This window comes from Eschscholzia californica, unplaced genomic scaffold (genome assembly GCF_041429995.1).
Source record: "Eschscholzia californica isolate CP2 unplaced genomic scaffold, dmEscCali1.0.p SCAF_2, whole genome shotgun sequence".
Classification (NCBI taxonomy): Eukaryota; Viridiplantae; Streptophyta; class Magnoliopsida; order Ranunculales; family Papaveraceae; genus Eschscholzia; species Eschscholzia californica.
This window is the reverse complement of record NW_028238309.1, coordinates 871372-896320: the sequence shown is the minus strand read 5'-3', so window position 1 is coordinate 896320 and position 24949 is coordinate 871372. Positions and strand designations below refer to the sequence as shown.

The 24949-nt window shown below is 37.1% G+C and overlaps 4 protein-coding genes and 2 non-coding genes across 7 annotated transcripts; 5 read left to right on the top strand and 1 right to left on the bottom strand.

Annotated features, from left to right (window-relative positions):
* Window positions 1-615: 615 nt before the first annotated feature.
* Window positions 616-8344, bottom strand: ABH1 (ARM repeat superfamily protein). Of its 2 annotated transcripts, XM_086660282.1 has the most exons (20): window positions 8057-8344; window positions 7833-7926; window positions 7682-7741; window positions 7515-7571; window positions 7346-7417; window positions 7038-7100; window positions 6153-6329; window positions 5468-5599; window positions 5253-5319; window positions 4494-4693; window positions 4309-4379; window positions 3795-3879; window positions 3520-3588; window positions 3282-3400; window positions 2815-2953; window positions 1930-2427; window positions 1500-1799; window positions 1198-1376; window positions 993-1107; window positions 616-891 (listed from the first exon to the last, which is right to left on the bottom strand). In XM_086660282.1, the coding sequence occupies exons 2-20, from the start codon at window positions 7914-7916 to the stop codon at window positions 787-789; spliced, it is 2592 nt and encodes an 863-aa protein (XP_086516408.1). In that variant the 5' UTR covers window positions 7917-7926; window positions 8057-8344; the 3' UTR covers window positions 616-786. The 2 variants fall into 2 exon arrangements, with proteins under 2 accessions (XP_086516408.1, XP_086516407.1); XM_086660281.1 differs by having other exon boundaries at window positions 7833-8142.
* A 1069-nt stretch (window positions 8345-9413) lies between these two features.
* On the top strand, window positions 9414-13212 carry LOC147554988 (uncharacterized). Its single transcript, XM_086663697.1, has 3 exons — window positions 9414-9528; window positions 10385-11086; window positions 11168-13212. Exons 2-3 carry the CDS (start codon window positions 10385-10387, stop codon window positions 12815-12817), a joined length of 2352 nt encoding a protein of 783 aa, XP_086519823.1. The 5' UTR covers window positions 9414-9528; the 3' UTR covers window positions 12818-13212.
* A 1376-nt stretch (window positions 13213-14588) lies between these two features.
* On the top strand, window positions 14589-14688 carry LOC147554987 (small nucleolar RNA R41). The gene has a single exon (XR_015235487.1). It is a non-coding gene; the product is annotated as a small nucleolar RNA R41 (small nucleolar RNA).
* Window positions 14689-14816: 128 nt separating this feature from the next.
* On the top strand, window positions 14817-14892 carry LOC147554986 (small nucleolar RNA Z155). The gene has a single exon (XR_015235491.1). It is a non-coding gene; the product is annotated as a small nucleolar RNA Z155 (small nucleolar RNA).
* Window positions 14893-15522: 630 nt separating this feature from the next.
* Window positions 15523-17018, top strand: LOC147554985 (Photosystem II reaction center PsbP family protein). The gene is made up of 3 exons (XM_086662863.1): window positions 15523-15912; window positions 16369-16585; window positions 16683-17018. Exons 1-3 carry the CDS (start codon window positions 15591-15593, stop codon window positions 16990-16992), a joined length of 849 nt encoding a protein of 282 aa, XP_086518989.1. The 5' UTR covers window positions 15523-15590; the 3' UTR covers window positions 16993-17018.
* A 1652-nt stretch (window positions 17019-18670) lies between these two features.
* On the top strand, window positions 18671-24219 carry LOC147554984 (autophagy-related protein 18a-like). Its single transcript, XM_086662862.1, has 5 exons — window positions 18671-19271; window positions 19997-20413; window positions 22592-22802; window positions 23293-23419; window positions 23772-24219. Exons 1-5 carry the CDS (start codon window positions 18855-18857, stop codon window positions 23860-23862), a joined length of 1263 nt encoding a protein of 420 aa, XP_086518988.1. The 5' UTR covers window positions 18671-18854; the 3' UTR covers window positions 23863-24219.
* The last annotated feature ends 730 nt before the right edge of the window (window positions 24220-24949 follow it).

Below are 24949 nucleotides of genomic sequence, written 5' to 3'. Positions count from 1 at the left end.
TTCTAATATGCTAGGGAAGAGTGTCTAATATGCTAGGGCAGTTCTAATATGCTAGGGAAGAGTGTCTAATATGCTAGGGCAGAGTCCCGCATGCCAGACGTTCGCCAAAATGTCGTGATGCTCCGGAACAGCACGTTGATATGCTAGGGCAGCGCCTAGAGTGTCTAATATGCTAGAGCAGTGTCTCTCCCACACAAGACGTTGGCTAAAATGTCTTGATCATGGCGTGCTGCTACAACATCGTGATCGCAGCTCATATGTTGGCCATAACTAACCTAAACTTGGAGAGAGGAAGAGAGAGAAAGAGGGACTGATATAACCATAATTTTTCTCGAAGATCAACTGTAAATCATGTAATTTTGTTGAAAGTTTGCTACATGTACAAGATCCTTCACAAAATTTGTGACTTAATGACTCTTTTTCATTAAAAGACAAAAGTTGATCAAAGCTTTTTAAAGTTTGACTTTGATAGAGACCGTTCAAATGAGATTTTGTCAAGAATCTTGTTAGAGATTCTTTGTACATTTAGCATTTCCCTATAAATATTGGCTACAATTAACCCACATTTAGTTCAAATATTCAAAGATAGAAGAGAAAAAAAAAGTACTGAAAGGATTGCTTTTCAACTCGAGAGAAATCCCTTTTCTTATCATTCCATCTCTAATTTTCTATTACAATTTTTAATCCACCATGATCATCTTAATGGATCATAAAACACAAATTACTAAAGTTCAAAATTTGAGTTAATATATAAAGTTACAAGCATACTACCCAATGCTCTCAGACTCATTCCGTCGGTCGTCGTAGACCAGAGTAAACAGCTTTTCGGAATAGAGGACTAATTTCTTCAGTAAATACTTCTGCATCCAACTTTTCGACGTGTGGCCATATCTGTCAACGTCAAGAAATGATAAGGATTTTACCCAGATACAGTATTGATATAGAATAGCACAAGCGAAGAAAAAAAGATAAGAAACTGAATTTTCGTTCACCTCTGAAGCATATTGTCTAGAAAATGCCTTGACGTATCCGAGGGTTGTCAAACACCACTGCTCTTTTTCTCCGATGTTGTATCCGGTGCTTGTTTTTGCTCCATTTGATGGATTACTGAGACAGATGGAAAATAAAGATACCGACTTATGAAGATTTAAAATATGAATTTCAATTTTAAGCTGAATGTTGTCGAAAATTTCTAACCTCTTCTTGGGTTTTCCATTGTCCGTGTCAACTTCCATTTCGGATGGTTCCTCAAGGTCAACTGCCATTGAATCTGTCGGACCCAAACGTAAACTCTCAATTGTTCCGTCAGAAGAAACGTGAGGAAGCCGTTCCATGAGCACATCTGAGAAGCTTTTGTACAAAGCGATATATAATGCCTGGGTAGTTGCAGGATTTGAAGTTAATACTCTGATTATCATGGTTTTGGAATAATGATTGTTTTACCCGATAGGCTGATTAGTAAACAATCACAATATTGCAGAAATGTTTGGTTGAAATACCTCATTTTCGTCAAGGGCTCGAGCAAGAAGAGCCTCCTTCGCTTCTAACGAGTCCTTGGCAGATGTCAGGTCCTCATTTGCCCTATCGACATAAGATTTCAAGCGCTTCATTCTAACTGGACCTTCACCTTGGACTGGTTCACCATCCACCAGTGAAATTTTAGTCTCAGCTGTTTCTAACTCTTCTTTAGCCTTTGCAGCGGCTTCCTCGGCCGACAAGACAGTCTTCTTGAGGGTAGATATCTCTTTCCTTAGATCACATATGCGATTGTAAGTCTTGTTTACTGCATTTCTGAGAATCTGTGGAGGAAAAGCCAAGGATACAACTTAATGTTTATGGAGATATAGTAGAAAATATATTTATTGCAGGTCGATCGGGAAACAATTCAATGAATTAAAAGTTCTTGAGTTGTTAGAATTTAAGTCGCACCTCCCATGGGCGATCGGCTGTATGGAATTGCTCAACGTTTGTTTGGGAGAAAACCCATTTGATGATAGCGAGATTAGATATTAGCCGGTAACCCATCATCCTGTCAATGGTTATAGCCGTCATTTGTGCACTATTTTTCCAGTATGAGCTGACTTCATTTATCAGTAGAACTTGTTTATCTTGATCAGGAAATAGCTTAGCAATGACTTGACCATATCTCTCCAATACAGTAATTAAATGAGTGAAACTTTTCGACCCAATGTCGAGTAGAGTATGAATAGTAACTTCAAGAGCTATTTGAGAGCCCTGAGCAGGAATAATTTGTTCTTCTATCCATGAAATAATTTCACGAGCTGTTTTCCTTCCCTTCACCATGCTGCTGAGTTCAACAGATAGTGCATGTTCTGAGCCTTCTTTATCATCATCTGCACTGTATTTGAGACTGGGCCCAGCCTTTGCAGGAAGTAGTTCTTCCAACTCTGGGGTGCTCTCAATGCTCTATTTAGACAAAAATAAGAAGCTTAAAGTTGCATAAGATGATCCAGCATATAAATAAATCGAGATTTGTCATAACCAAGTAAGAGTTTTAAATCTTCTACAACCAGGAGGCATGAAGAGGTGAAATATATCTTCATCGTGTAACCATACAGACTATTAGACATATATTTGCGTATGAGTCGCGGCCATACTCCATAAATAAGTCGCGGCCAGACTATTGAATCTTCTTTATCAACTAACACTCCTATGCTTTGGTGATAAATCTGAGTTATAAGGTACAAACTGGGGTGGATCCATAACCTTCATTCAGCTGCTTATATGATTTCAGACGGGTTTAACCAGCAGAAAATTAAAGAAACTGTAGTTGAACGTCAACATATATTTTACCTGTTTGATTTGATCCCAGTACGATAAACGAACTTCTCTCTCCAATACCTCCTGAACAAATACTCGTTGTGGGGCCCATTTTGGGAGCTCTAAGACATAAACCCACTCTTCCCATGGCCAAATAAATTGAAAATTTGATCTGCAGAACAATGATGATATTGACTAATGAATACCAAATATAAAAGAAAATAAGAAATAGTTTCCAACCCAAAGCTTCCAAACTAACTAGCTCGACAGCAGGCCTTCTTTGAGGATTACCAAAAGTGTAAAAACATCTAGTTTGAGATAATATTGCACAACTGGAAAAGAGAATCAACAGTCCCTATTTTGTTGACTAACATAAATCTGGTGCCAAAGAGGAAAGAAAATAATTGCAAACAAAGAAGGCATCCCACGAGTCAATATATTGAAAAATAGCAATCAGACAAAAGTAACTCCAAAAAATCAAAACTAGAAGTTGGGCTTACAAGTGATGAGAAAACCAGAGTATTAGCCGTATACGGCATTCCATATCCAAATCAGCAATTCTCTCAAAGAGAGCTCGAACAGCTCCAGCAACAACTGCTGGAAAAGCCCCTGGAAGAGCCTAGATGCATAAACAATAAATCTTAATCAGAAACCAACTATGCTTAATTTAGAACTCTTAAACAAGACGAGTGAAGGAAAAAAAGAAAAACTAATAGCTACAGTTTAGCCTTTGCTCACCTTACATAGGTCAATAATAACTAATGTGTAATATATCGGCTTGAACGGTGGTTGAGGTAGTAGAAGTAGCTGCAGAAGAAGACATAGAACAATAATTTTTCAGGTATTGTCAGAAGGGACATGAGCATCTTTCTAGATCCCAAAATAAACCCACAAATGTTCCTTGTATGAAAGATTGGCCACGCCTGAAAAGGCATAGCAAGCCATTACAAAATAACTAGCTATTGTGTAGAGTTATGCCACGTGAGAAGAAAAGCTGAATGTGAAAATCCTACCTGGGAGAAAATTGTCTCTGCCATAAGATACTCGTATCTAAATGGCACATGCAAGCCAACCATATATAAGGCACATTCCTTGCGACTAACCTTGCATGAAACGGGGAACCGAAATCAGGAATCCAATATTTGATTAGCTTTATAAAACCACATAACGTGAATAGGAAACAGACTGGATAAGCATAAATGGAACAGCAGTCTCTAAAACCAATTCGATACACTAGTACGACGTAACAAGAACCCTATAATATGAACATTTCTTCCATAATCATGACACCTTTTTGGTAAGAAAATGAACTCAAAGCAAGGATGGGACGCCATCTCAACAAATTAATGCAACATAAATCTCCAAAAAATGGAAAGGAAACAAGAAATGATGCTTTACATTGCTCACGCAATGTTTAACATTGAGAACAGATGCATGATTTTGTTCGTTATATATTAGGTAGAAAATTAAATGGTAAATACATCACAAAAATAAATTAGAGGATTATGGTTTTGTATGTTTACGAACCAGCCATTGAAGAAAAGTAGCACATCAAGTAAATATTCTTCCACTATGAAGCGATCGATTGGTTGCATTTCCTATCATCAAATAGAGAAAGATGAATATAGCATTAGAAAAAAGATGACAGGACTTAAAAGATACGGTATAAGAGGCATTATAAGTTTCTAACATGTAAGCACCAAAGTAACCACCTCAGTTTTACTTGCAGGGAATATGTTTAATCTATGAATTCTTCGAGGATACTTCAAGTCAGCTTCGTGCATCTGCCTTCCACAAGTAATCCCAGAGAGTGTTGAAGGAGGCTCAGGTTGCTCAGGGCAGCTAATGGGACCGATATCATGAGATTTTCCCACAACAAGCTGAGCTTCAAATGAAAGGTGAAGTCTGGGAACTAAAACAGAACACCGAAAGCAAGTGTGTTACACAACGACCAAGCTATTAGTTATCAATGCATTTGTGAATACAACCAAACATTACATGATCCTAAGATAAACAAGATTTGAGTTGATAGTATGCATTCTACTCAAATTTAGTAAGGCCAATCTACCTCATTAAGTCAATACTAAAGATAATCAGGGGGACAACCCAGAATAGTACTTGATGTCTAGTTAGTGTACAATCTAAGTACTATCTCCACAAGGTGTCGCCATAAGTTTGAGGATTCCAATAAAGTTTCAGAGTAAAAGAAACTGGGTACTATTGAAGAGGTAGTGCCCAACAAGCTAAAGATCCTGTTCAATGAATATGAGCGAATTTCAAGCAAATAGTTGATTTTGCTAGTCTAAGATTTGTTTTCCTCAGGAAATTGGAAAAAATTAGCACACGCTCATAAGCGCAATAATGAGCTAGTTGATTAGTCACGAACTTGCCTTCACAAAGCTTTTGCACCATGTACAGACTCAAAAATTGAAGTAAAACATCATATATGTTTATGTTACAAACTAACATACCGCTGTCGACTTTCCAATCATTGTTGGCCAAAGCCCTTACCCTGTCCCACAAATCTTCTAGGAAGTCCTGACAACATACGGTAAGCATTGAATTACTACACTTTCAGTAAACCTCATCTTTGTAACTCGAACTCCAAGTGCAACATCAGACTCAAAATGAAATGGAAGTACACCAAAATTTTAAGATGATAAAAAACATATGATGGAAAATATACCTTTTCATTACGATCTTTCTTGTTTGCATCATCAAACTCAAAAACAGAGACACCAGTATCCAAAGCACGTTTCCTGATGCTAAAGTAAGCTTCAATGCCAACCATAACCCTTTCAATCTCCTCAGGAACTTGCTGCAAAAGCATTCTCCTTTTCATGAATAAAAAAAGTTTAAAACTGTGATTAAGGATATAAATATGAGAGAACATACTATATTTAGGCAAGTAAAATGCATGTCAACCCAGAAGGAGAGCCGTTGCATTTAAATGGAGAGAAGGGCAGCGAGGTCACGGGTACAAATACGAGAAATGGCATACAGGACCCTAATATAGTAGTGTCCCTTATTACAGGAAGTTCAAAGATACTGTTTATCGGATGAACAATACTACGCGTTACCAAGTAAAATCAGATAGTAACATGTTAAATTGTGGATACTTGTATGGAACTAGCCCTTTTCAAAACTCACTTTTGTCGAAAATTATAAATACTGTTAAACAACTATTGACGTTCAAGTTTGCTCCTTTTCTTTATGTATCCATAAAGCTCTAAATGATATATTACTGTTGTAGGTAGGATACATGACTTCGGTTAAGTATATTCACAACTTGGAAAAGCAACTTAAAACTAAATAGTAAATATACAAATGGAAATAGCAGAACTGGAGCTTCAGTAACAGGAAAACAGTACCTCAACTAGCTCCGCTCCTCCCCAAGGAAGACTGGATAGAATGCACCTTATGTAAAAGTCTGCCCGTGCTTGCCAAGAAGGATTTCCTCCTTCATCATCTACTGTTGTGGCGGCAGATGATAATAATGTTTCAAATACCACTACTACAGAGGAAGGTTGAACGACTTTGCTGCACATCTAAAGGGCATTGACAGGCAGAGTTAATAGACTAACAACATTGAGACGGACAAGTAGTAGAAATAATGTGTTTCCTTCAAATCATAAAAATTCATTTATACCTTTGTCCTGTTTATATACAGTGTTTTAAAATACGTTTGTATGCCTCGAGGTAGTTTTCTCTCACAAGGCGTATGCCTCGATGCACAAAAATTGTACACTACTTTTTTTGTAAAAAAAATGACATCAATCACGTAAAACATAACATAACATAGTTATTCTACTTAACTATCATCAGTCTTAAGTGTTTTATAAAGATATTGTTTTTTTATGTTTTCCAACAGCTCCAAAATACTTCAGATGCACACAGTTTACGCTTCGATTCAATACTGTACGCCTCAATGCATTAAGTGACTGTCTCGACCTTTTTTTTAGCATTGCTTATATAATCTATAGGTTTTTCTCTCTATCAATGGTTGCTTCGTCATGAGAAGAACTGACTCGAGTAACTAGAATTTGCTTCACGAAAGATTCACCCTTTTCAAGAAGCAGGAGATTAGAAGCCACAAATATATGAGCACTAACATATCAAGATCACACATCAGTAAGATTAAGCTAGCAAGTGAAAACAATCAAATGTGGACTTGCGATCCACAACATGAGAAAACTCACTAGCCTTTGACCTCATACAATAAGTTGGCAAGGGAAAATCAAAAGCGAATTACATACCAGCGCTGTAATAAACCGCAACAAAATACGAATTTGATCGCAGTTTCCTGCATTTAATGCGTCCTGAAAATCACGTATGATAAGTCACTACCAGTTAAAATAGGAATAACCAGATAATAACAATCAAATATTTGAATGTCAAGCTCCGAACCTCTCCCTCTCTAAGTTTCGATTCTTACAAAAACCATAGTGACTAAAAAAATCACTCACAATTTGTAGATTAAATATTCGACAAATTGTTCGATGAATAGAATGTGTAGTTTCCATAATCAATAGAATGCAACTTAAATGTTTGATGAATTGCTCACCTGAAGTTTAGCATGTGTAGTTTCCACTACCTTCTTAGCAAAATCCTCACTCTCCAAGTTTATTAAACCAATCTATCCAATTACACAATGGAACAAAAAAATCACTCACAATTTTACTTGACAAATACCCAAAGTGAGCTAAACCTAAATCAGTATAATTTAAACCTACCAATGTGGCATAAAAAGGAATCTTGTGAGGCAATTGTTCAGAGCATTGAAGAAGAAACTATAAACACACACACAAAAAAAACAGAAATTTAATAATTTCATAAAAATGAAAAGATTAGAACTTCAATTAAGTAAAGAAATTATCTTTCTATTGTGATGTTTACTTACTTCTAAGATTTCATCATGAGAGTGTTCGATTTCACGCCAAAGTACACCATAACAAGTTTCCTGCAAGTAAGTCAAACAAACTAGTTAGGTTAGAGAGATAAAGATCTGGTATCGGATGTTGGAAATGAAATGGAAGAAGAAGGAGACTGACAATGTGTTCTTTGAAATCAGTAGTTCCTCCGTATTCAGAAGATTTATCTCCGATTCTGAGAAGAAGAGCTCGCCAACTACTCATGACTGAAACCCTAAAGAAGATCGAACTGTTAATTTACTGAAACATTAAAAATGAACTAAGAGATGGAGAAGAAGAATGAATGTTTAGGGTTTTTCTTAGGGCTTAGGTTAAGTGTTAGAACATGGTTGAGGTGTTAGTACCTTTGGGAAGACGAGAGCGAGAGAGGGATGGGTGAAAAGAATGTTACACCCCGACCCGTCCAGTTGTGGTCAATTCCGTTGCACCACCTCACCCACGCCAGCCACAGGAAAAACGGTCTGCGAGTCTGACCCAAGGGTGACCGTCTGGATCACAAAAGGGCCGCGGGCAAAATGAGCTTGAGCTCAGCTTACTCGTCCTGCCACAACGGGTTCTAGGTGGACTTCAACGAACTCTTAGTTACCGAAGAGATCGCCCGGGGCTCAGGTAGAAGGCCCTACTCGTGTCTCGACTGTTATAATCAGTTGTGGCGGGTCGGATAAGTCCAACTCTAACTCATTTTCCCCGCGGGGTTTTCATGGTTTTGGCGGTCACCTTCGAATCACGAGCTCGCAGATCTTTTTCCGGTCCTAGTACATACCACACACGTAGTGAACTGTATATACGATTAAGTGCACAGATGTTTTATATTAGTATTGAAATGTTTTCAAAACAAAATTCTTTTACGTCAAGTTGAGTTTTCACGTCTTATAAACTTATAAATTTGCGTGATAACCTGTTTCAATAAAATGTGATAACCACGATAATTGTCAAATTTAAACTGTCAAAGGAACACACCTAAAGCCCAACTAAACTAATTTATTTATACCTTAGTAACATGAGTTCAATTAACCATGAATTCACCTATGTTAAAATAGACCTTCAAGATTTTGAAGTACATATCTTACCAACTGGGGTACCCGTCACTGACAAATACTTACATTTTTATGATGGTAATAACTCCATTTTTAACTTTCTACAAGAAATAAAATAAGTCTTCCCTACTTCACAATTTTTAAAGTAATCAAAAATATAAAAAATCTATGATCCAGCATTTCGCGGCAGTTATTTACACACAACTCTTGCGCTGCCACGTTCTTGCTCATATCATTCCTATCCTTGTTTATGAAATCATAGCCGTCGGATGCATTACATTTTCATCACATGACAATGTGGGTCCACTTATAATCCACGTGGCATGCATTAGGAAGCCTAACTTCATCTAAAATTCAACATCATGATATATTAAATCCTCATTAGTTTCTCTCTCTAACATTTAAGGGTTAACTCCATTTTGGCCCCCTAATGAAGACCAATTCACCAAAATGACTCCTAAAGATGACATTTTTCTAGTTTGACTTCATTTTCATTTTTCTTTCTTCTATTCTGTGAGATGTAACTTGTTATTTTCTCATTAATAGGAGCAAACCAAAATTTGGTCATCTTTTTTAAGGAGTCATTTTGGTTAGTTGGTTATCTTCAGGGGTCCAAAATGGAATTAACCCAAGACTTAATTAGATTGTATTTTTTTTTTCTCTCGACTCTATAGCATCGTTTTGCTTATAGGAGAGCAAAAAGACTTGGAGTCTTCTTACATATTCTTCCTTCTCTTTGAACCCTTCTCTCTGTCTTCTTCCTTGTTCTTATTAACTAGGTAATCTCTCTCTCTCTCTCTATATATATATATATATCTTCTTTCTATCTCTTAGTATGTATTTATTGTTCTTTGCTATGTATGATGATTGCTTTAGTTGGCAATTGAGGATTCAAGGTTAATTAATACATAAAAATGAATACCCATTTCTTGAAACTTGTTTTTTGACGTGGGTTTTGATTTTCAAGCTCTTCAATGGATGTTAGTAAACCCTATATAGCTTATTACTTTGTTCATGTTTTGTGTTATTTTTAGTCTATATTAAGGTTTAATGTAGTACCCTTGAAGTTCTCAACTTTCTTTACTTTAATCAAAGTGTTTAATTTGATTAGATCTTATTATAATTCTCATATTAGATTATGGGTTCTTGATGTTTTCATCATCTTATTTGATAAAGTTCTTTTAAGATCATCATTGGTGTTTGATATCCATAGGTATTGTTTATGTATTGGATTCTTTAAAAAAAATTGGTGGGTTTCTTGTTCTTATAAGTTATCTCCATATGGGTATTGATTTTCACTCAAGTAATGGATCTAGGTTTGGTTATTAACTTATTTCATTCTTGATTTTCTTTTTGTGGTTATGTTGATATGTATTTCTTGTCGTTCGATAAAAGGTAGTTTGTTCGTATCTGTTTAGTTTGCTACTTTTCTCTAATTTATCTTCGAACTTCATTTCACATTTCATCGAATTCGTCTCGAGAGAAATATTGGAGTTTCAAATTGCTCAAGATATGTTTAAATAGGTTATTGATCTTCAGTTTGGGTTGTGATTTTTTGCTGGAATTCAAGTACTTTAGTTGCCCTATATGACTTATCTGATTTCTGATTAGGTATCTTTGTCGATTATTTGACAGATGGATCCCTTTGGGAATTGCGTAATGAATGATGCATCAGATTCAGATTCACATTCTCTCGGTTCTTGTGATGTAAGTGACATATGGGGAGATCAACAGGTACTTCCTCGAGTTGGAAGTCAGTACCAGGTTAACATTCCTCCCCTTATGACCGAATCAGAACATCTTCAACTTATAAAGAGCTCAACTCTTTCTGGAGTCATGGATAATAATACCAATACTTTTCGAACAAGATTATTTATCCCAATTACGTGGGTTCCTAAGGAGGTTGATGGTACCAAAAACGTTACAAATGAGTCATTATCGTTTAAGCGAAAAAGAAAAATAAAGAACTGTGCTAGGATGGAACCTCCGAAGCTAAAAACTTTATCTTCGGAAGGCTGTATTCCAGTTCCTGGTTGTTCGGGTAGTTCTTGGAGTGATATCGAAAAGGAGAGTTTTTTACTTGGTCTCTATATTTTCGGCAAGAATCTTGTTAAGGTGAAGAAATTTGTTGAAAGTAAAGAAATGAGAGACATATTATCATATTATTATGGGGACTTCTATAGGTCTTCTGGATACCTTAGGTGGTGCAAGTGCCGGAAGATTGGATGCAGGAGATATATACATGGACAAAAGATTTTTACAGGATGGAGGCAACAAGAGTTTTTATCACGTTTGATTCCTCGTGTACCAGAGGAGCATAGAAATACTTTAATGGAGGTAATCTTATAATCTTCAAATAGTTGATGCAATCGTTATGCATTTTTTTTTATAGCCGCTAACAGATTTATCTTGTGGCAGGTCTCAAAGGCTTTTAGAGAGGGGAAAATAACACTCAATGAATATGTATCCACTTTGAAGGCCAAATCTAGCTTGGGTATTCTTATAGAAGTTTTCCGGATTGGTAAGGGAAATAAGGACCTCACTAGCATTGTCATGGAGAACACAAGAATCAATCAAGCTATTGCTCGTCTTGATACACCTGTTGGCAAGGCGTACTCGACTCTTACATCTGAAGATATATCAAGGTTTCTAACGGGAGATATTCGATTAAGCAAATCCAAATCTAGTGATCTCTTCTGGGAAGCGGTTTGGCCACGTTTGCTTGCCAGAGGGTGGCACTCTGAGCAACCTAAAGATCGGACTAGTACAAGTTCGAATCATTCTTTGGTGTTTATTGTACCTGGTATTAAGAAATTCTCAAGAAAGAAACTCGTAAAAGGAGACCAGTATTATGATTCGGTTACCGATGTCCTGAACAAAGTTGCATTAAATCCGAAGCTTCTTGAGCTCGATAATGATCCTGCTACAGACGGCATGACCCAGGAAAATGGGTGGGGAAGAAAGAAGATGAAATTGGACGAAGATGACGATTTTAATCACCAACACCATAGTTATCTTAAACCACAGGTATCAATGGAGTTCACTATTGTAGATACCAGCTTGGGCAATGGAGAAAGTCAATACCCGGTTAGAGAATTGAGACGATTGCCAATCGAAACTACTAATACTTCTCCTCCTACAAGTTTTTCGAGTGAAAATAAAGAGGATGGTTTCGATGAGCTGGTAGATAAGCCCAAGGGAGACGATATGATGCTAACTGGTCAAGAAGGTTGTAACTCCGTCGCCATAGAAGGAACACTTGTGCACTCTGAGTTTCCGGGTAGCTTAACTAGCATCCAGAAAGAACATACTCTAGTCGACGGTTCAGATGATACCAATTTTGCTTCGGGAAAGCCCATAGATCATAATACCCGGAAACTTGAGAGGAACTCGAGTAAAGTGTTCAAGTGCCAGTTTAGCCGGAGGAAGAAATTTGGTCAGTTAGTCACAAAACACCGAAGTTTAACTGCTTGTTGTGAAGCAGAGGAAAGTTGCAGCAATGGGTTCTCTATGGATGAACCCAATTTACATTCAAGCTTAACTAGTCCAAGTATTGTTTCTGAAGTAAGTCCATTTCCCAAGAGTTCATCTAAAAACGGTCAAGGTGCTAGTAGTGAGAGAATGCTTGTTCATGATAACTCTACCGTTAAGTCCTCCCACGAGAAGCATCAACAGACAGATCTTATTGACCTAAACCTACCTCACGTTCCATCAGATGTGGACACCGATGAACCATTTGTCGCAGATGTGTTAAAGACCCGAAGTGATCAAAACTCCGAGATACCTTTACCATCTAGTGAGTCAGCCAGTGAAGAAACACAACCTATTCTGGTAGCTCGAAGGCATAGCACACGAAACCGACCATTAACACAAAGAGCATTGGAAGCTTTTGCTTTTGGATTCTTGGACAATAACAGGAAACCGAAGAATCTGTTTCAGGCACAAGGTAGAAGTACTAATAGAGGAAAAACTGGTGATATCACTGTCGGGGTAGTCGAGTCTAAGCTAGATGAGAGGGTTGAATGTGGTAATAACATGGAGGTAGTAAGCAATCTCATGAGTTACTAATATACTCGTCGTATTTGATGTTCTTCGAGGGGATTTCATCGAACTAGACCCACATTTTACGACAGATCAAATCACCATGGAAATATGAAACATCAGGTTCTAGGAGGTTTCAGCGAGCCGTATTATCTTGGGTAACCTTTCATGTGAAGGAAATATATATAAGGTTTGTTGACAGTGTCAAACACATCTTTATTTCTTGTATATTCTATTGGCATTGTCTTTGTAGCGACAAGAGAATCGATTGGTAGAAAAATAGTTGTTAATACCGATCTCTAATTTCTCTCGAATTGAGCTTTTGATAGTTGCATATTCGGTTAGTCATACTTATATCTCATTAACATCTCATGTAAGTGGTATAGTTCTTCTGATATAATAAATCAGATTTTACGTTTTCTAGTCTCTCGGAATCACAGTTGATGCAGAAAAGTTTTGTTTCTGCCATGGCTGGTCTAAACAACCTAGAATCAAAAGCAAATCAAGCCCAAGTAAGGAATGAATTATATGGAATGTTGACAGGATTGTTCATGGGTGGGTCTGTTTCATTGGGATCTGAATCATCTGAATACGACTTGACTCGGTGAAGAGCTAACTTGTCATTTTTGGTTAATTTGGAAAATAAACTCTTATAAAGACGTTTTGTGTTTGTCTCAAATAGATCTAAAATAACTCCTGATAAACTGTTAAGGTGAGTCAGACATCACCTGTATAACGCGTAAATATTTTGAAAACTTATTCCAATAACCTCAAATCCCTCGTCTTATTTTGAAACGTCAAGGTATAAGTGGCCTATTTCATCAAAAAAAAAAAAAAAAAGGTATAAGTGGCCCAAAAATTTTTCCGCTTTAATTTATATACGCACGTATCATGTAAAATATTTCTCATATGTATATAACATAATGTTAGAATTTAGTTGCATTATGCATCTGACGTGCTTTTACACTGAACGCAATTTAGTTGTTTATTGATAGAAATGTGATTGATGTTCCATGTGTGTCAGATATTAAAACATCCGTGTCATGACATATTTTATCTTTTGGGCTTTTGAGATTTGACATTCTCACACTTGAATGTGACTTAGAAATCCAACCTGGTCACTTGGTCTGATTTTCTTTTTCTATTAACTGATTTCACATTAAAGCTGTACATTGGAGTCAGACCCATTACAAATACGATATAAGATGTTCTATCATATCGATGAGACATTCTAAAATATGTAGCAAAATTTGGACTTTCTCACCGATCTTTGTTACATTTATCAGATTATTCCCACAGTCGATTCTGGTCGAACCTCCTCCAACTTACTGAAATTGAAACCGGTCAGGTCGGAATTCGACAATGGACCAAAACAAGACACTGGTCAGGTCGGAATTCGACAATGGACCAAAACAAGACGGTGAACCGCAATGGGAAGTTTTAAAAGCACTCCGAACAAGTGTTGAAGGTGCCAACTTCACTCACAAACCCCCCCTTCAGATTTACCCCGAGAGACTACTGAGGCGCCTTTAACCATTGGATTTAGTTTTACTTTCTAGGGCTTTAATGAAGGACACAGTAGCAGCCGTTGGAACAAACCCTAACCCTAATTCTAGAAATCAACTCCTCTTCTATAAATAACCTCATTTCCTTTGTTTCAATATCACTGTCAATGTGACGGAGCGAGCGATTTCTTCCTGGTAACTTAGGGGTTTTCTTTCTGGTTCATTTACGAAAGTAAGAAGAGTTAGGGTTTTGATTTTCTTTTGTTATTGATTGAAAAGAAGGAAAAATAGGGATGAAAGCAATGATGATGAAAAACTACCTATTTTCTGAGGGGAAAATATTTTCCTTTGATTATAGAAAAAATATTCCAATTGATCCTACTGAGCTTTTCATCCCTTCCTTAAACCTACTTTCTTCTCTCTAAGTTAATCATCATAGATTTAGGGTTTTTTGTGTTTGTTTTGATTAGCGTTTTGGTCGAATTAAGGTTTTGAATGAATTAGGGTTTGAGAGAAATGGCCGTTGAGGTGATGAGAATTTAATCCGAAATTAAAATATGTCGATTTATAAATCAGACTACAATTATCTGATCAACGGCAATTCTCTAAATCTTAGTCTATGACGAAGGGGCCAAATATAAACTAGTCTGTTAACAAGGGGTTAAATGGAAGTTTTTTTGGTAAAAATTGGGGCATAGCGTAAGCTTTTATAAACTAGTCTGTTAACAAGGGGTTAAATGGAAGTTTTTTTGGTAAAAATTGGGGCATAGCGTAAGCTTTTATATGTTAAAAATGGGCAATGGAAAGTAGTCTGTTAAATGTGGTAAAATGGGAACTAGTCAAATTTAGAGAGCCAATGGGTGACTAAGACTGAAACTAAGTCAGAGAGCCAGAATGGGTGGCTTATGTGGGATATGTATTACTGGTGAGAGGGGTTAAAACGGAAACTAGTCTGTTAAAATGGACTAAAGGTGGAAGATAGACAAATTTAGAGAGCTAAATTGGTGCCTTAGTAGTAGTGGAAAATTACTAATTGCCTCAGATTCTCGTTGATAGTGTGGTTGTGGTAGTGATGGTCGGAAGTGGCTGTGTCTGTGTGGTTGTTTATGGCCGCTCTGAGGTTTAAAAAATAAGGGGGTAAAAACCAAATATTTCAATTAATGGACTCAAAACTAAATTATCTTGAATAACGGTGAGACCAAATATCAGCTTAAACAAATACCAATAGAAATGGATAACGTTATAAATGTCTCTCTTCAAAACCACAAACTCAAAGCAAAATATAAGCTGAAACAATGGCTGGAAAGGTTCTTTCTCTAGGTCGTATACGTCTAAAACAACTAGGAGAAGAAAAAAATCGACTACCATATGAAGCAATACGTCCTCGACCAGGAGGAAGGTCTCCGGCTGAGGAAATCGCTCTGCTAGCGTCTGTTTTCCGACGACGGTTGCTGGTTGGTGTTGGGTCAGCTTCAGTTGTTGCTGTTGGTGCTAATTTTGTAGGAACAACAAGCTTTCTTCTTGGGTTGTCGCCTGAAACTGGCCGGAATCTGAAACTAGATGTTATTTATCCTGTTCAAGGATTTAGTAGATGTCTTGAAACCAATCAAGGCTTTGGTAAGTCCATTATAGGTCTCTTAATCCACCATTTATTAACCTTATGTGAAAAGTAGAGTTTGTTTTGGTTCTTTGGCCCATGGTAGAGTTGCCCATCATATCCCCGGGTTATTTTGGGCACCACGGACAGTGATGCACACCGTAGCGGATCCGTTGGATCCGTTCCGTGTCCCAATTCCACAAGACCTTCTACATTTACCATATGCTACTTGGCTCAACAGCACATGACCGGAACGGCGTGAGAAGTCAAAAGTTTCATACAATTTTGCCTTCTCAAGACTATTCAAACTGTGTTATGGTGCTAAATAGCATTTTCGTTACCATATTATGATGAGTTAGCAGTAAACGAATGCGAGACAGAACCATAATTTTAGAACACATTGCCTGTCCATGAGTACTATCTATTTGTAAGTTTCGTAGTGATAATGCACAAACTTTGCTATTTATCGCGAGCAGAATTCATTTACCCATCGAGTTGGGTTGGAGACCAAACACTGTTATATCGAGCAGTGGGGAAGGCAGAATCAGAGAGATCCCTCGACCCACCTCCTTTGAATTCAATACCTCGTCAGCTACGTCGGTCAAATGAGCCTGTGGTTGCATTTGGTCCTCCAGGCTCCAATGGTGAACTCAATGTTAGCGTCATTGTTTCTCCCGTTCCTCGTGATTTTTCGTAAGTAAACAAACGACAGTCTTGCACATAAAATGTTTCCGTACATACATATGTAGATAGATATATCTGAGTGATTTTTTGTTTGGTGGGCTGGAAGAATTGAAGCATTTGGAGGGCCAAAAGAAGTGGGGGAAGCTGTGCTCAAGACAATAACAAGACAGGGCAAGACTGGTGTTGAAGGAAGTTTGATAGAATCAACCATAAGAGAAGATAAAGTAAGGGGATTAAATTACTATAAGTTGGAATTTAGAGTTGATAGTCCTTCGTTTCATCGACACAATGTCGCTATTTGTTGTGCAAGAAAGGGTCGTTTATTCACTTTAAATGCTCAGGCGTCAGAATCGACTTGGCCTACAGTTAAACAACAGTTTAATATTATTGCTGATTCTTTTAACCTCATCGATTAGACTTGAGAATAAATATTAACATATTTATCGTTGTTGCTTGTTTGCGTGAACGATCGTGATATGTGCTTTATTTACTATACCGGATACACAAGCACACTGACATAATTACATATACTAATGTGTCTAAGCAAATCGATATCATAATAAACGTCAATGTATTAGCGAGCAGCCTTCTATCTTAAGAAGGCTTCTACTGTGGAAATTACCATTCTCTTATGCTTATGCAATCTTGAATATTTACTAGTACAAATTGTTGTAATAAAATAGTTAGGCTTTAGGTCAGTAGTTTAGTTGGACTTTAAGTCCGTTTGTAAAGGTTTAAAATCGGTAATTATCGTACTTATGCAACAAAAAAGTACAACCTTTTAGCTATTGAAAATCATACAAATGAGGACTCTGCCTATGTTTCATTGTTTATGGTAAGAGTCTAACAAAATCAATCTGTGGAAAATAAAGAAGTGTATTCTATGGAATAGTTTAGAAACCACATTCTTTATCACATTATTGAGTTAACGGACTTACTTTCTCTTACCAAACCTCTACATAAATGAAGACAATCAAACCCAACTTTATAGAGTAAATTGTTCTACAAATAGTAGAATGAAATTATATCACTCCTACAAATAAAAAGAAAAGGAGATATGGACATCGTATCAAAAGTTTTGCAGTTGCCTAGTTGAAAATCTTAAACCCACCACGGACCGGGAATCGATCATTTGCCTCTGCCCAGACGGTTGAGTTAATGTCCGTTTTCCGCCCCTCCGGGCCGATTCCCACCCCTACTCTATATTGAGTATTTAATTCATTGTATATTTTTATATTATATGTTTATGACATGAACAATGTGGTTTAGTAAATGTGATGACTCGTGGAGTCATTTGCCTTCGGAAGTAGATTACAAATTTCATTGTAATTGTGCTGAGTTTCCTTTCCTATCTTTGATTTTTTTTTTTAAATTGGGCACAAGTCTTAAGTGTCGACTCGGACATCAGGATAAAATAGCCGGATATTTCAGAGTGTTCTCTAACAAGGTGCACTTCCGTGACAGTTTTGATAGTCGGCCAAACAAGGTATCGATCGGTCGGGCACCGATCAATAATGAACAAATAAATAAATTTTTATTCGAAATTAAAACTTTTTAGTAGCTCAATACAACTTTCTGAACTCCCACTTTACAATTCCAAAAAGTAAATGAATACAAAATTAAAAGATAATCATTGAGATTTCTTATTGATTACTATCGGTTCTATTCTTCTCATGGATTACGATCGGTGTATTGTGGATTCTTGGATTATTGATGAGATATTGAGATTTTGGGGGAGAGATACTAAAGAGGCAAATACAAGATTAAGAAAAGTGGTTTCTAGTGTTATGTATTTTTACTCTTGAAATCTAACGGTTGTAGCTAACCCCACAAATCTAAAGATTTAAAATCAATCATACAGCGGGTGGGTTAACATGTAGGATAAACAGACAAGTATGGAAGGGTTCGGTCGACGGACTATATAAGCGGGCAAACTCGATCAGACTACCGGGTAAAGACTTATGCTCGTGTCCGTCCGCTTAAGCCCTTTCGGTCAGGCGGTTACAGACCGATTCACATCGGACGGTCACAGACTCTTCGGACTCGACAGTCGCGGGCGGGTTATGGGTTTCCGGACCAAAATCCCACCCCTATAAGAGATGCCTAGATGGAAGAATTCAAAACTCTTCCAAGGTAGGACTCCTTAATCCAACTTGTTTTTTTATAATTTCAAAATACTATCTGTTTATTCCTACGTGGCATATACCATACTTGAATAGCACTCTTCCACCTCTCTCTCTATCTCTCTAAACTTCATCCGTCGAATTTTCTCTCTCTAATGGCGACTCTATCTGATCCTTCTACTCCTCCTTGGACCCCTCCAAAACTAAACCCTAACCCTAATTCTCCTCCTCCTCATCATCATACCCCCCCTCAACATGACGACGACTCAACAAATCCTCCTCCTCCTCCTTCCTTTCTCGTCACTTCCGATCCTTGTTCCAATCCCACTTCATCACATGACTCATCATCTTCTGTTCCTAATCTTCTTCATATATCTTTCAATCAAGATCATGGGTGTTTTTCAGTTGGTACAGATCAAGGTTTTCAAATTTTCTCATGTGATCCATTCCGTGAGTGGTTTCGTCGGTATTCTGATTGCGGTGGTGGAATTGGTGTCGCCGAGATGCTTTTCCGGTGCAATATCTATGCTCTTGTTGGTGGTGGACCTAATCCACAGTACCCTCCTAACAAGGTAATTTTTTGTTTTAATTTTTATCAGTCAGATCTGAAATCTGACTCGACTTTGATTTCAGAATGTTTGTTTTGAATGTATATGACTTTTTTTTTTTTTTTTTTTCTGATTTTAGGTTGATATTATTAGGTTTATGTGAGTGAGTGAGTCAGAAGATTCAGATTTAGACTAGTCGGTGTTAATTTTTCTTAGTCAGATATGAAGTCTGACTTGGTGGTTGAATTGATTCAGACTCTGATTTCAGAATGTTAGTTTTTGTGTGAGTCTTGATGTGTGAACTTTTCCAATTTAAGACGGATATTATTGGGTTTATATGAGTCAGAAGGTTCAGATTCAGACTAGTCAGTTTTAAGGTTGCTGACATTCAACTTAAAACCAGTGGGCAATGAGTGAATAAACCGAGGTATTATATTCGTGGTTATTTAGGCTACCGTTTTTCCACGTGTGACTTTCTTTGAGCGTAACACGTTTTTTCTTTATTGGTGTGGATCAAGTGTAGGTCTAGCTCAGATACCATGTTGATGAATGGAAAAAATCTAGATATTGTATTCTTGGTCACTTTAGTACAATTTTGCGGATGTGGGACTATTCTCACTGTCAGTCGAGTAAGACCCAGGCAATGAAAACACAAACAAACACCACCTTAGTTTGTTCCCGGTGTACCTTTTGTGTTTGTTTATGAAGAAGCTCTATAGATGTTTTAGTGAAGATTTGATTTGTTTCAGGTTATGATTTGGGACGATACCCAAGTTCGATGCATAGGAGAACTAACATTTAGAACTAATGTTAGAGCAGTTCGGCTTCGTCGGGACAGAATTATTGCTGTTCTAGAGCAGAAAATCTTAGTGTATGATTTCAAGGATTTGAACACATTGCATCAGATTGAGACGTTGCCGAATCCTAAGGGACTTTGTGAAGTTTCACAAGCCTCTGGTTCATTTGTTCTTGTCTGCCCCGGTCTTGTAAAAGGGCAGGTTAGGGTTGAGCATTATGCATCTAAGAGGACGAAGTTTATAATGGCTCATGATTCGAGGATCGTGTGCTTTGCTCTCACCCACGATGGACGATTGCTTGCCACTGCTAGCTCGAAAGGGACATTGGTTAGGATTTTTAATACTTCCGACGGAACCCTCCTGCAAGAGGTATGTCGCTGTTTAAAGCTTCTGTATACATTCTCCACTAAATGAATTCTTTGGTTACGTAGCTCGGTTTGTACTTTTACGGTGTTTAGTTGACTTAGAAACGATTCTGTTTGGAGTTAACTAGTAAATTGTGGTTTTCATGCTCATTCAACACCTATTTGCTGACCAATTTCATCATTTATGAACCATCATAGGCAGTGTAGGTATCTTAGAATTTCTGGTTAAGATTGTCATTTTGTTTGTCTCCGCACTACTCACTAGTTTCATAGTTTCTAACGTGGGTGCATGAAAACTTGTTTGTTGGCAAACTAAATAGCTAAAGCTAAGATTTTTTTAGTGGAATACTTAAAGTAGTTTGTAGGTTTTTCTTACTCGAGTAAGAGGTTATGCAACATTGAACGCCCTGCACTGATACATTCCACGTATAATCTTTGGTTAGGTTAGCATTGTCAACGAGTTTTAAGGTTCTTATAGGTTGTATCCTATAGATCAAGTAGTTATCTATATGTAGAGTAATAATCAAATCAACAGCTTCAAACTATCTCTTGTTTATTTTTATTTTTTGACTTCTTATTTATTGCACGGACTTTCAAATTGTTTTTTTTTTAATAAGTTTCATAGTAACTAGTACTGCGTAAGCGATTGTTGGTGCAATAATGTTGGTTCTTAGTTTAATCTTCCTTGTAAAGCAAGGAATGAAATGTCGAAATATTTCGACCGAAATGGTCGAAATATTTCGGTTTTTCAAATTAGGTAGACGAAACCCTACTTACAGATGTTTCGAGCAAGATATCGTCCGACATTAACCGAAATTTCGGTTGAAACTTCAAAATATTCGAAATCAGACCGAAAAATACCAAATCCGTTCAACAAAAGTAACATTTTTGGTCGATTCCCTTCTTCATTTGGTTTTCAGAAACTATACTTGTCATCTCCTTGATTGGAACGGCTAAAAAGTTAAAGAGATTCGTGTTCTTCTTCTTCATCACTTCAGAAATCATAGAGAGAGAAAGAGCGGCAGAGAAGAAGGAAGAAGGGTCTCTATGAAACCCTAATGTTATCTTTTGTATTCTGGGTGTAGGAAAGAGCGGCAGAGAAGAAGGAAGAAGGGTCTCTATACTTGTCATCTCTAGGAAGAAGGGTCTCTATAGAGGAACTTTAAAAGCACCCACTTGAAGTGTTAAAAACGCCCATCAAGACATTTTCGTGGGTGTAGGAAAGAGGTGCTTTAACACTTATGCGGAGCGCCTATATAACTATCTTTTGTATTCTGGTCCGTCATTTTTATTTTAAAGTCAACATAATTGTTTAGTATAGCAATTTACCCCCTAAAATAACTGTGGAAGTCAAATATATTCAACTCCATCCCCCGATCTAAGTGTGAGATTGAAGATTACTTCTCCAACTAACAAGTTATGTTACAAATCCACTACTTTTTTGTTATTGTTGACCCATATGTGCTTAATAACGGTTAAAGAGTCTTGTAAACAACTAAATCATATTTCTATCACTTCCAAAAATTTGTAAAATTTCCACACTGATCGAAACGTTTCCACGAAACGTTTCCACTTTTGGACTTACCGAAACTTCTACCGAAACCGAAGTTTCATTCCTTGTTGTAAAGTCATACGCCAAAATGATACTCTTTATTGTGCATCCTGCATCTTGGGATGTCTCGGGATGATTGCTGTACACTAGTCAGGAATAGCAACTTTCATTTAATGGATGTTCATTTAAACCGACCCATCTTCCTTAAAGGTAGTTTTTAGTCACCCTAAATTTTTTTCCGGATATGGTACATTTTGATCACAAGTTTCTGTTTCTTTCTTACTTTCTAGGATCTTCTATGTCAGCCCTGTGTTTTAGAAGCCTTAGGCCCGTCGATTCCCGTCATGGTCTCCTTTTTTAAGCCATATCGATCAAAACCTGTAAAAACGCATAAATAAGGCTCGCCACAATTCATAAACATTATAACACATTATAGAACGATAAAATGTATCTTGAGGCCGTTGTGGGTGGATCCTCAGCTCACAGACACGAGTTCAAGTATTTCATCCACACTGAAATACCATAAATCCAACATTTCCAGAAAAACACGGCAACCTTGCATTTAATGGAAATAATTTCCTGTACTTGACTTACTTGCTATGATGCAAGTGTAACAATGCTGAAATGTAGGTAAGAAGAGGTGCAGATAGAGCAGAGATTTACAGTCTAGCTTTCTCTCCCACGGCACAGTGGCTAGCAGTATCAAGCGACAAGGGTACAGTTCATGTCTTCAGTCTCAAGGTTAGCGCAGGATCATCTGGGAGTGAGAAATCCTCTCCTTCTGCATCTGACAACAACCTCTCGATTCCATCTACCAGTTTGTCTCTCTCTTTTATCAAAGGTAAAGTCATTTTCTTGTACCAGAATTTCTAAATGCTTATAATCTTCCCAATATTCGGTTCTACCATAGTACCACCTAATAAACTCTTGGTGAACTGGTATTCATCATTTTATTATATTTTATTTCATCAGGGACATATTTTTCTCACTTTCTTTATAGGGTAGCTGCCTGTGAGCAATATAAATTATGCATAGGGAACTTATGTTACAAGAACTCAAGAAGAATCAAGATGTGCTTTGACTGAATAGATCAGTCAAGATATTTTAACAGTGAAGTAGGATCATAGGTTTTCAAACCCAAGATTCAGGGACCAACATAGATCATAATGACAAATAATATTACCATGTTTAATTAATTTGATATAGTTTTATTGGGTCAATGCTAGCTTATTAAAAAATAAGGTAACGTAGGGGCAATAACTAGAAATAGCTAGTTAGACATTAATACTTGTTGTCTAGAGTAACATGAGCTTGGTTATATTTAATTTCAGGAGTGTTGCCGAAGTACTTCAACTCGGAATGGTCAGTTGCCCAATTCCGGTTGCGGGAAGGTTCTCAGTGCATTGTTGCATTTGGTCATCAGAAGAACACAGTTGTGATTCTAGGTGTCGATGGAAGGTAAGCTCCAATGGAAAAAAAAACAGCAGTTTCAATAAGTAACTTGCGGAAAAAAAACTGGTATTTGTCCTCGTATTACTAAGCAACCAAACTTAGGTTGTGTTCATTTTTTTATCTGTAAGCCAGATATGAATTCTGGCTATATGGCTGAATTGACTCGAGTCAGATTTCAGGTTGTTTGTTTTTGTCGGAATCGTCTGAATGGCCGATTCAAGTTGATTTTAGGTCCATTTGATTCGAATGATTCAAATCCAAGAACCATGGAAAAACACCTAATTCTTTCCATTCAAGCAATCTAGTATTCTAGTTATCTTCATTACTAACTTGTTATTGGTTTTACATATATATGCAGCTTTTACAGGTGTAAGTTCGACCCCGTTTCGGGTGGAGAGATGACTCAACTTGAATATCACAACTTCCTGAAACCGGACAATGCTTTTTAAGCCGAAGCCTGGTGACCTTTTATCTTCCTATTTATATGCAACAATTATTCCATCTTCACCTTTCGTCTTAGTGAGATTGCTTTTCGATGGTAAGATTGTGAATATCTAGATGACACTTAGAAATTGCTAACAACTAGTAGTAGTCTTTGGGCTTGGGGGCTATAAGCTTTATCTTTTCTATTTCGTACATAAACATCCATGTTCATATTTGCAGATATTTATAATACAGCGACTACATCACGACACACGATTTGTATATGTGTGTGCTTTAATATGAATATAAACTAGTTACTCGAACTTTATAGAAGACTTGTCTTAAGTATCATATTAAATTTGAGTTTTCGTATTTCTGAGACATTTGATTATCTTTGGCAGCTTCTGTCTTTTTTATTCGTATACTGAATAACCAGAACCATAAAGAAATCCGAAAACTGAGAACACTCTTAAATCGATGCCAGAATCTTATTATTCTATTTCTGGGATCAGTATCTGAGCCTTCTTGAATAATGTTGAAATAATGAACTGAAGAAAACTTTAAAAAATAGTCTGAAATCTGTTCTGAATATGATGATCTGATTCTGTATGTATTGTACCCGGACCACGTCGATAAAACCCTAAAACCCAAACATTTATACAGATCTGAGTTTATTATATATATTCGATTCAGGTTGTGTAAGAGCAAGTTGATTGAGGCCCCTTCATGTTGGGCCAAATTCCTGCTTTCTGTGTTGGACCATAAGCTCTGAAATCGATATCAGTTGATGCTTTTTCTGAATATTATTATCTGTCAGTTAGTATTTAACAAAAAATGTTCGAGAACAAGAAAAACTAGGCAAAAATCTTGTGTAGCTTGTTACGATTCATGCTTACGATGATTCAAATCCACTGAACTGCGAATCACAACAACCCACATAGGAGTTCTGCCCAGTGGCTACATCGTTTTTTTTGTTCCCTAGCATCATCACTCGTATAACTGGTCGATTTGGGTTTTCATGGTGGATTTTATAGCATTCATTTCCTTTGCCCTAATGTGAATCGATCAACGCGAATTCCTGACCTTATTATTATTATTATTATTATTATAAGA

Coding starts and splice junctions, on each gene's coding strand:
- ABH1 (XM_086660282.1), bottom strand. CDS start 7,916: ATGAGTAGTTGGCGAGCTCTTCTTCTCAGAATCGGAGATAAATCTTCT. Junction 7,418..7,514: donor TTCCTTTTTATGCCACATTG/GTAGGTTTAAAT, acceptor GTAATTGGATAG/ATTGGTTTAATAAACTTGGA. Junction 3,401..3,519: donor TTATTATTGACCTATGTAAG/GTGAGCAAAGGC, acceptor TTATGCATCTAG/GCTCTTCCAGGGGCTTTTCC.
- LOC147554988 (XM_086663697.1), top strand. CDS start 10,385: ATGGATCCCTTTGGGAATTGCGTAATGAATGATGCATCAGATTCAGAT. Junction 11,087..11,167: donor ATAGAAATACTTTAATGGAG/GTAATCTTATAA, acceptor ATCTTGTGGCAG/GTCTCAAAGGCTTTTAGAGA.
- LOC147554985 (XM_086662863.1), top strand. CDS start 15,591: ATGGCTGGAAAGGTTCTTTCTCTAGGTCGTATACGTCTAAAACAACTA. Junction 15,913..16,368: donor TGAAACCAATCAAGGCTTTG/GTAAGTCCATTA, acceptor TATCGCGAGCAG/AATTCATTTACCCATCGAGT. Junction 16,586..16,682: donor CCCGTTCCTCGTGATTTTTC/GTAAGTAAACAA, acceptor GTGGGCTGGAAG/AATTGAAGCATTTGGAGGGC.
- LOC147554984 (XM_086662862.1), top strand. CDS start 18,855: ATGGCGACTCTATCTGATCCTTCTACTCCTCCTTGGACCCCTCCAAAA. Junction 19,272..19,996: donor CACAGTACCCTCCTAACAAG/GTAATTTTTTGT, acceptor GATTTGTTTCAG/GTTATGATTTGGGACGATAC. Junction 23,420..23,771: donor ATTCTAGGTGTCGATGGAAG/GTAAGCTCCAAT, acceptor ATATATATGCAG/CTTTTACAGGTGTAAGTTCG.